This window comes from Setaria italica, chromosome I (genome assembly GCF_000263155.2).
Source record: "Setaria italica strain Yugu1 chromosome I, Setaria_italica_v2.0, whole genome shotgun sequence".
Lineage (NCBI taxonomy): Eukaryota > Viridiplantae > Streptophyta > Magnoliopsida > Poales > Poaceae > Setaria > Setaria italica.
Genome location: NC_028450.1, coordinates 4,088,689 through 4,099,837, shown reverse-complemented (window position 1 = coordinate 4,099,837; position 11,149 = coordinate 4,088,689). Strand labels below are relative to the sequence as shown.

Here is an 11,149-nt window from a genome sequence, read left to right as displayed (position 1 = left end):
GAGCTGATGATGACAAGCCCGGGCACGACATCGAAGAAAGTCATCACGGTCACTGCCAGCGTCGCCACCAGTACTATGACACAGCAGCTTTATCGGAAATAGCCTCACGGCGGCGCGTCAGGAAATTGCACCTGAACCTAAGATGCGGTTTACTTTGCTTATTTTCAGTATCCGTCACATCAAATATTTAGATAGTAATTAAGAGTATTAAACTAGACTATTTATAAAATCCATTACATAAGTGGAGGCTAAACGACAAGACGAATCTATTAAATCTAATTAGCTCATAATTTGACAATATGTTGCTACAATAAACATTTGCTAATGATAGATTAATTAGGCTTAATAGATTCATCTCCCCGTTTAGCGTTTAGCGTCCATCTGTATAATGAGTTTTGTAAATAGTCTACGTTTAATACTCCTAATTAGTATCTAAACATTCGATGTGACATGTGCTAAAAATAAGCAAAGGGAACCAAACGGGACCTTCCAATGTAGAAGTATGTGTATTAGGTTGGGTCTCCTGTATCATGTGTAACCTAGACTTAAAGTCCTTCCTATGTAAACCTTGTCTCCTACTAGGAGACGTGCTTGTATCTACCTACGTCCAGGACTTGCTCCTAGCTATATAATGATAATCATGGGCGTCCTTATGAGTAAACTGTTCATTTGATCTCTACATGGTATAAGAGCCAATCTTCCAAAGAACATCTAGTTGCAGATCGCAAGTTTTTTTTCCTTCCGTCAGCGCTCATGGCTTCGACTAGTTCGTTGGCGGCTTCAACGATCCTCAATATCCCTGTCCTGGAGAAACTCAATCAAGGCAACTTTCTTGTATGGCGAGCACAAGTTCTTCCTGCAATCCACGGGTCGTGTCTGATGGGAATCCTAGATGGATCTTTGACCGAGCCGCCGGCTGTTCTCCGTGTTCAAAAACCGGACAAATCAATAGAAGAAACAGAAAATCCAGCGTATATCACCTAGATTGCTCAAGACCAGCAACTCCTTGCTTATCATCTCTCCCCCGTGACCTCAGAAATCTTGGTCCAAGTCTCCTCTCATGAACATGCTGCTCAAGTTTGGACTGCAGTAACGGAGATGTGTTCATCTCAGTCTCGTTCAAAGATATTACAGCTTCGGGCTCAATTGTCTCGGGAGAAGAAGGGAGAGTCATCTGCTTCTGCTTATTACAACAAGATGAAGAGTTTCGCCGATGAGTTGGCGGCTGCTGGCAAAAGAATAGAAGATGATGAGCTTATTGGCTTTATCTTGAATGGATTTGATTCAGAATATAATCCGTTCGTATCCTCGGTGTCGATCAAAGAATCATTATCTCTCAGCAATTTATATGCTCAGTTGCTATCCTATGAAGCTCGTTTGATCTAGCAACGTACTGATGAGGGCCGGTTTTATTCCTCAGCAAGTTCTGCTTCTCGTGGTCGCGGCCGTGGTCCTCGTGGTCGCGGTCAAGGCTCTGGTCCATGGCGTGTTTTTTCTTCTGGTCCTTCGCATACATCCGCTGGTTGCTAGCCCTTCTCCTAGTTTTTCTTCTGAATCTGATGACGGGCCATGGTGTCAACTATGTGAGCGTTATGGCCATACTGTTCATGATTGCTGGTATAGGTTCAACAAAAAGTTTGTCCCGCCGCATGATGGAGGCTCTTGGCCAATCAAACCGGCTCCGCAGAAGTTAGCATCATCAGTAGTCCCTTCATGTGGAATTGATACAAATTGATACTTCGACTCCGGATCTACTGATCATATCACCAATGAGCTAGATAAACTTATCACCAAGGAGCACTACACTAGTCCAGATCAGATACATGGCACCAATGGCAAAGGTATGCACATCGGTCATGTTGGTAAAACCTCTTTTCATACCCCAACCCATGATTATGTCTTTAACAATATCCTTCATGTTCCTTCCTCACAAAAGAATTTGATTTCCATTCATCAATTTACATCTGATAATGAGGTCTTTCTTGAATTTCACCCTTCTTTCTGTGTTAAGGACATGGCCACGAAGAACCCCCTTTTCCACAGTAGATGTCGTGATGGACTTTATCCTTTGCCGCATATCTCTCAAGTGCATCATGTCTTGGCGCCCTCAGCTTCTCGGCAGCATTATAGATTAGGACACCCCTCTTCTGCCATTGTGAATCGTGTCTTAGAAGAAAATAAGTTGTATTTTCATCATGAGTCTAATGACTCCATTTGTGACTCGTGTCAAGAGGCTAAGAGTCATCAATTACCTTATCCTAGGTCTCATAGTGTCTCTACTTTTCCTTTACAGCTTGTCTTTTCTGATGTGTGGGGTCCTGCTCCAAATTACCAATACTATGTAAGCTTTATTGATGATTTTAGTAAGTTTACAAGGATTTTTCTCCTTAAAAACCGTTCTGAAGTGTTCATGTATTTCTCAAATTTCAACAACTTGTTGAGCATCTTTTCGATCGCAAAATTTTGACTATGCAAATTGATTGGGGTGGTGAATATCAAAAATTAAATTCTTTCTTCCAAGAAATTGGTATTGTGCATCATGTATCCTGTCCTCATGCTCATCAACAAAACGGGTCAGCTAAACGCAAACATAGGCATATTGTTGAGGTAGGCCTCTCCTTATTAGCTCAAGCATCCATGCCTCTCAAATTTTGGGATGAAACCTTTTTTACTGCAACTTATCTTATTAATTGTATTCCATCTCGTGTCCTTGATTTTTCCACTCCGTTGCAACAATTATTTCATGAATAGATCAATTATTCTTTCCTTCAGGTTTTTAGGTGTGCGTATTGGTCAAATCTTCATCCCTATAATAAACATAAACTTGAGTTCGGTTCCAAATAGTGTACTTTTCTTGGATATGGTGCCCTACATAAAGGCTATAAGTGCTTAGATATTTCCTCTAGGCGCGTTTATATATCTTATGATGTTGTGTTTGATGAGGGTATTTTTCCGTTTTCTCAACTTCATCCCAATGTCGGAACTCGTCTTCGACAAGAAATTCTTCTTTACCAAAATCTTTAACCAATCATGATGGGACTATGAATTCTGTTTCTACTGATGTTTCTGATGTTGCACCCGAGCCACGTTCGGTGTCTTCTAATTTGGATGCAGGTACTCTCCGGCCGCGGCAGCAAATATTGGTCTTTCCTGTTTTGGATGCTACAGGCTCATCGCCTTTCCCTTCTAGGCTTTTGGACGGTGTTGGCTTGGCTCTCGGAGGTGATTTAGGCACAAACTCTAATGCTGATCGGGTCTCAGCTCAGGCTGATTCGGCTGTCGCTGGTATTTCGCCAAATGTCGCTACTCCCTCGTCCGATCCTGAGGTAACCAATCCCAGTTCGCCAGCCCCTTTGCACTCGACAATACATGCTCCAGCTCCTGCTGTCTGTATCGAGCATTAGGATCTTCTGCGCCGTTGGGTGGTCTGCCTGCTGGGTCACAAGGATCGGATGTGGTTGCTGCAGGATCTTCTCTGCCGGCTACGTCTGTCGCTGAACCCAGTGTGAGGTGTCTTCCCCCGCTGCCTCCTGATCCTGCATGTCCAGTTCATGGTCCTGTGCGTACTTCTCCTCTTCGTCCATGGACATGGCTTCAGGACAATATTCGAAAGCCTCAGATTTACACTGATGGGTCTGTGCGGTATGGCTTATTTATTGAAGTCCAGGAGCCTACATCTTTACATGATGCACTTGCCTCTTATTCTTGGAGGTTAGCTATGGATGCTGAATTTGCTACTCTTCAACGTAATGGTACATGGCATCTAGTTTCTCCTGCGCCAAGGCAGAATGTGATCGATTGCAAATGGGTATATAAAGTAAAGCAACATCCTGATGGGACTATTGATCATTACAAAGCTCGACTTGTTGCTAAGGGTTTTAAACAACGCTATGGCTTGGATTATAAGGATACGTTTAGTCCGGTTCTCAAGGCTGCCACTATTCGCCTTGTTCTTTCTCTCGCTGTGTCCAATAATTTGAGTGTTCGACAACTAGATGTTCAGAATGTGTTCTTACATGGTGTTCTAGAGGAAGATGTCTATATGTGACAACCACCTGGGTATCAAGATCATAATTTTCTGCATCATGTTTGCAAGCTTGACAAGTCCCTCTATGGTTTAAAGCAAGCTCCGTGTGCTTGGTATTCTCGGTTGAGCAATAAATTACAAGCTCTCGGTTTTCAAGATAGCAAGGCTGATACCTCTTTGTTCTTTTTCAAACAAGGTGGTGTTACTATATATTTTTTGGTATATGCCAATGATATTATTGTTGTTAGTTCAAGTGATGTGGCTATTACCAGACTTTTACACAATATTTGAGACGATTTTGTTTTGAAGGATCTTTGTCCTCTACATTATTTTCTCGGTATTGAGGTGTCCACATCTCCTTCGGGTGAATTATTGTTAACTCAGTGTAAATATGCTAAGGAACTGATCCTTCGAGCTGGATTGAAAGATTGTATAGCTACTTCTACTCCGCTAGTTGTTTCGGAAAAGCTTGCTCGATATTGGTGAACCTCTTGGTGCAGAACTAGCTACTAGATATTGTAGTCTTGTTGGTGGTTTACAGTACTTAACACTCGTCCGTCCAGATATTGGTGAACCTCTGGGTGCAGAACTGGCTACTAGATATCGTAGTCTTGTTGGGGGTTTACAGTACTTAACACTCACCCGTCTAGATCTAGCATTTGCTGTCAACAAATTTTGTCAGTATTTGAAGAATCCTACCACAGTTCATTACACCGCTGCTAAGAGAATTCTCCGTTATGTTAGTGGCACAATTGACTATGGGCTCAAGATGGTTCGATCCTCCTTAACAATGGTTAGTGCTTTTTCTGATGCCGATTGGGCTGACTGTTCTGATGATAGGAAGTCTATTGGTGGTTTTGCTATCTTCTTGGGCCCTAATCTTGTTTCGTGGCATGCTAAGAAACAAGCTACGATCTCTAGGTCAAGTACTGAGGCTGAGTATAAAGCTCTTGCTAATGCAACTGCTGAAGTTATTTGGGTACAATCCCTTCTTGATGTGTTGGGTGTTCAACAGCCTAAGGTGCCTGTCTTATGGTGTGATAACAGTGCTACATGTTTGTCCGCCAATCCGGTTTTTCATGCGCAAACCAAGCATATTAAGGTTGATTATCACTTTGTTAGAGAAAGGGTCGCCCAAAAGAAGTTGGATGTTTGTATTATTTCTTCCGCTTATCAAGTGGCAGATGGTTTCACCAAGGCTCAACCTGTCCATCGGTTACATGAATTTCGTCGCAATTTCAACCTCACAAGTGGCTAGGCTTTGCATGTTGAGATTGAGTGGGGATGCAGAAGTATGTGTATTAGGTTGGGTCTCCTATGTCGTGTGTAACCTGGACTTAGAGTCCTTCCTATGTAAACCTTGTCTCCTACTAGGAGACATCCTTGTATCTGCCTACGTCCAGGACTTGCTCCTGGCTATATATATAATGATAATCATGGGCACCCTTAGGGGTAAGCCATTCCTTTGATCTCTACATCCAGCACATCTAGATCCAATTTAAGCTTGTACAGGCAGGAGTGTTCTTAGGAATGCAACGCAGGAGTGTTCTTAGGAATGCAAGTCATATCGGTCATTGGGTTAACCTAAATACTTGATAAAATGTAGTAAAATAGTATTTTAGGTAATTAATTTATGACGATAAATTATCTACAATGGTTTGCCACTGACACTCTACAGCTCTTCTCCAAAGGTTTCATAGTAGAATCAGCTACCCCGTGATCAACCTGTCTTTTGATACCAAATGATAAAGATATGGCCCCAAGATGAGATCAAATCCATCGGTGTAGGATAGCCTGATCTTTCACACCTTGGATGAACGTAACACAACTACTACAGATTTGCGAGATGTAAATCAAGAATAGAGATAACTAGCACCAATCACTGTCCACATTAATTAGTAGATGCAATTAGTAAAAAGTTTGCCAACCAACCTCAAATACTACTACAAAACCGTTTTTGCAGACAACTCGCTAGCCATTTCACTGGGCAGTTCAATTTATGAGGTTATGCCCCCTAAGAAGTTGCTACAGATTAAAACGCGTGTCATCATGGGATTCTTGTGGAAATAGAACAATTTTCGCAGGCAGTTCACATAAGAGTTTGCTTGTGAAAATGGGATTTCCATGCGGTTTGTTATGTGAACTACATCTGAAAATGGTAAAGTTTCTCTTCTTTGCGAAAATTGTCTAGGACCAGTGAAAATGGAACATAAGCCCATTTAGATATTTTCATGGGTAAAGTACGGTTTAGAGGCTGTAATAATGTATTTTCTGCTGTTAGTGTATCACAAACAATTCATAAAATTTACTAGAGATGGGGATGCACATCGTATATCCGTCCGCAAAATATCATAGCCAAATTCAACTTAATTAGTTAAAAGATAATAAAGACAAAATGCATGATAAGGGGTGTCAAAGTTTTTGGGGCTCAAAAAGCATGAAAAATAATTGATTTCTGGGTCAACTAGGCAAAAGGCCTTTTGGAAGTTTTTTTTCACGTTAGCTAATTATCTTACGAAAAAAAGAATGAAATTTTTTAATGGTAAAGAAGGGCTTAGAGGCCACAGTAGTGTACGTTCCCATGTTGGTATATAAAAAATGCTTTCAAACAATTAATGAATTTTACTAGAGATGGGGATGCGCATCTTATATCCCTCCATTTCATCACAAAATGTTAGAACAATAAAAAATAGATAAAAAGGCATGAAAAGGGGGTGACAAAATGTATGGGGCTCAAAAGGCATGAAAACAATTGATTTTAGGGTCAAATTAGGCAATATGCCTTTGGCGAGCTATTCTTTTCACATCAGACTTGAAATTATCTTACTCTAAAATGAAGCAATTGGCAGGACGACCCATGTCGTATGCGTAGTTTCCACTCGACGATGGCTCTGGCCAATATGGTGCGGTCGAGCGTCCTTTGGCCTCCCGCATAGTGAACTCCCCGCTGTGTCAGCCACCTCTGACCCTCGATTTGCCACTGCTTGCTCAAACCTCCTGCAGGACCAGCTCCATTCCTGCTACGGCACTCCACTTCCAGAGATCTGTCGCTTTGAATCACCACAATCTCGATTCTCAAGTTCTCAACCTTCTCTTCCGCTTTGAGTTCGGATAAGGTGCTCCATCTACCATCTTTCATCTCTTGATTTGAGCAACAACTCAACAAGGGTTCTATCAATCTATTGGATTTTGTAGAAAGGGTGAATAGCACATCAACTAAGATGCACAAAGCCATTCATCCATTGTTACATCCTTAAACTGTTGGGTGACCCAAAATAACATTTTGTGGAGCTAACATGAATAAATCCAGCACATGGCCGAATACTAAATCCCCATCTGTACGTGGTTACTGAAGATCTTCATCACTGTGCTCTCCAACAGACATCACGTGTTTTTAATACGTAGGCTGCTCCTTCATTTGCAGCAATCTTACTATTAGAGGTAAGTAACTCCACATTAATCCTCACAAAACGCATTAGGAAAAAAGATAAATCCTAAAAATTGTTACAAAGTTTAGAAATATTTAGCCATCAATTTGGTGGACTGTATTCATCACTGGTAATAATAGCCATTAGATCGATCTATGTTGTTTTTCTAAGAAATACCTATACCGGCCATTATGAAAATAGTCCAAAGTATGCCTCTAAGAATGTATGAAAATTACCCACCTCCACTATCATGGGCATAATATAAAGTAAACATCTTAATTCCATTTCTAAATTACACTTCTCTACCATTATAAAAGTAATCTACATCAATCCCTTACTATTCATCTAAATTACCCAACTATGTGGTTATTAAAAGTAATATTAAAAAACCCCTAAATTTGTATCTAAATTGCACACCTTCATCATCATCGAAAATAACTTCAAGTAGCCCCTACATCTGCATCTAAATTACCTACCATTGCCATTATCAAAGTAATATTTCAACCTATTGTATGTTTCTAAATTACGAACTTCTAAGATTGTTAACATAGAAAAACTAATGCAAGGTACACATCCATTTGTTTGGGTGACCATGCGGATAGATCATGTAGACATGTATACATGAAGCGATAAAGTATATCTATTTTATATCAAGCACATCACTCATGTGATGCCGTAGTTTTGGACACCATTTCAATAAGCACGCCTGGAAACGTCATTTTACTCCTAGAAAGCCAAACTGTTCCTTTCTTAAAAAAAGTATTCCAATTTGCTCCATTCTTAAAAAAACAATCTACTCCACTCTCCAATAGTATTCTCACGCCGTGGATTTCTTCTGGTGCTCGACGTGTTCCACGAGAAGCTTCAGGTTCCGGTCCGACGAACCGCCACGCGCCACGGCCTCCCGAGCCTTCCTGCCGAGGTCCGCGGCCCTCGCCCGCCGCGCGGATCCCTCCTCCCCGCCGTCCAACACCGCCGCCACCGCCCTCGCCACGTCGTCCCGCGTCGCCACCACGGCCTCCGCCTCCACGCCCCACTGCGCCGTGCCCTTGACGCCGACGGGCACCCCGACCCGCAGCACGTCGACGACGAGCTTCTCGTTCATGAACTGCTCCGCGAAGTGCGGCCACGTCGCCATCGGCAGCCCCGCCGCGACGCACTCCAGCACGGAGTTCCAGCCGCAGTGCGTCACGAAGGCGCCCGTCGCCGGGTGCGACAGGATCGCCCTCTGCGGCGCCCAGCCCGTGACCACGAGCCCCCTCTCCCCGACGCGGGTCTCGAAGCCGTCGTCGGAGAGCCACCGCTCGAACCCGGCGAGGTCGCCGGGCTTCACCGCCCAGATGAACGGACGGTCGCTCGCCTCCAGCCCTTGCGCGATCTCGGCGAGCTGCGGCAGCGACGAACGCACCAGGCTGCCGAAGCTGACGAACACCACGGACCGGGGCTTCTTGGACTCGAGCCAGCTCGCGCACCGGACGGCGTCCGCGTCCTCGTCGGACGCCGTCGACGGCACGGTGCTCATCAGCAACAGAGGCCCGATGGTCCAGACCTTCTTGCCGATGGTCGACTCGTAGGCATCGACGAAGAGGGGCTCGAGCTCCGCGAAGCTGTTGACCACCAGGCCGTCGGCCCTCGCGCTCTCGGCCATGATCTCCTCGCCGAACTCCTTCATGCCGGGACCCGTGAAGTTCCCCGGCGACCGCGCCCGGGATATCTCGACGTCGATGGGAAAGCCAGGGACGCGCACGGGGCGGGTGTCGTCGTCGACGCCGTCGAAGATCCTGTGCACATTCATCTGGCGCATGCAGAAGGAGGAGAAGGTGCAGAACCCGTCGAACGCGAGCCGCGGCACGCCGAGCTCCCGGGCCACCCCGCCGGTCCACGGATGGCAGGCGTCGGAGATGACGCAGCTCGCCGGAGGGGCGGAGCCGGCGGCGGCATCGTCCCGGAGGCGCGCGACGAGCGGCGCGTGTAGCATGGCGCAGGCGTGGTTGAAGTTGCCGAGGAGGCCGAGGCCCGGGAGCGCGTCGAGGCTCTCGCAGCCCTCGGGAAGGCCGGCCTCGGCGCAGGGGAAGCGCAGCGGGAGGAAGCGGATCGGGAACGCGTCCTCGCCGGCGACGCGGCCGAGGCGGGGCAGGTTGAGCGGCGTGGTGACGAACGTGACGAGCGCGCCTCGGCGTGCCAGGGCCCGGGCCATGTCGAACATCGGGCCGGCGTGGCCCGCGGCCATCATCGGCACCAGCACGAAGTGCGGCGCCGAGTCCGCGGCGGCGACGACGGCCGAGCCGCTGTCCGAGGACATGACTGGCAGACCCGGCGAGTGGCTGAATGGAAGTCTTGTTTGATACTCTTGTCTGATTGTTGCTAAGTCTTGGTCGTGGTCGTCCTGCTAACTGCTACGATGTCAGTCCTGCTAACTGCTACGATGTCACTCAGGTCCAAGAGACATAGGGGGTGTTTGTTACTCTGACTTATTTTTAGTACCCGTCACATTCTGATTTATTTTTAGCACCCGTCACATTGAATATTTAGATACTAATTAGAAGTATTAAACGTAGACTATTTACAAAACCTATTACATAAGTGGAGGCTAAACGACGAGACAAATCTATTAAGCCTAATTAGTCCATGATTTGACAATGTGTTGCTACAGTAAACATTTGCTAATGATGGATTAATTAGGCTTAATAGATTCGTCTCGCCGTTTAGCCGCCACTTATGTAATGAGTTTTGTAAATAGTCTACGTTTAATACTCCTAATTAGTGTCTAAACATTCGATGTGACACGTGCTAAAAATAATCAAAGGAACCAAACGCTCCCATAATAGACTAGGTGGCATGATAAGATTGTTTACACGCGTGAGTCCAATATTGTTGGTACTGGATTTGCGAATTTTTAGTTTTTTAGTCAGTCACAGAGTTCGGATTTGGGTGATTCTCTTGCCTCTTGCTTCTCAGGAGAAGCACATGAGGCACTGGTGCATAAACACTGGCTGGAGTACAGCATAAGGCAAAAACTGGATGAGCGTTTTGAGCTGTCTCTGTGTTCAAATCATTGTCTTTCTGCATAAATAGAAGGTGAAGCAGCTAGAAGCACGCGAATCCAGTTCCTCTTTAATCTTCTGTTGCCATGGAGTTGAAAAGTTATCAACAGTCGTCTCGAGATATTGGAGTGGAACAAATAAATTAGTATATCCATGTCACCATTGATAAGGTTGCAGAATCAGATTGGAGAGCACATTAGGTCGTCAATGGGAAGACAAGAGATCTTAGAGGCTGTTTGCTTCCTGGCCACTGCCTGTGGTGTTGCCGCAAGTGTGGCGTGGAAATTGGGCGCCACAGCCACGGCAAAAGATGTGAAGGAAAAATTTGTCACTGCCTAACTCTGGTCACCAACCAAGCAGTATCAGAAACTCATGTGGCGTGGCAAATTCTGGCGGGGAAGCAAACACCCTTATTGTCATGAGTTTGCATCCCTCAGAAATGGCCAAGCTTTCTCATCCTAGCATCAAGTAAAAAAAACATGGATGTGGTAGTCAATTGCCATACTGTTAAGATTGTCTAGGCGTTGGCCTTCAATAGACAAATGGATTCAGAATACAATTTTATACTACGGGAGTCATGGCAATATTTTTTTCCCCCGAAACACAGTAAAGTCACTGACTTATACGCATACACATGGACCCCTATATGA

At 45.0% G+C, this 11,149-nt stretch overlaps 1 protein-coding gene across 1 annotated transcript; it reads right to left on the bottom strand.

Moving 5' to 3' along the window:
- Nucleotides 1–8,077: 8,077 nt before the first annotated feature.
- LOC101752724 (UDP-glycosyltransferase 73C6) lies at nucleotides 8,078–9,963 on the bottom strand. The gene has a single exon (XM_004951446.3). It carries the CDS (start codon nucleotides 9,755–9,757, stop codon nucleotides 8,273–8,275), a length of 1,485 nt encoding a protein of 494 aa, XP_004951503.1. The 5' UTR covers nucleotides 9,758–9,963; the 3' UTR covers nucleotides 8,078–8,272.
- Nucleotides 9,964–11,149: the final 1,186 nt, after the last annotated feature.

Coding starts and splice junctions, on each gene's coding strand:
- LOC101752724 (XM_004951446.3), bottom strand. CDS start 9,757: ATGTCCTCGGACAGCGGCTCGGCCGTCGTCGCCGCCGCGGACTCGGCG.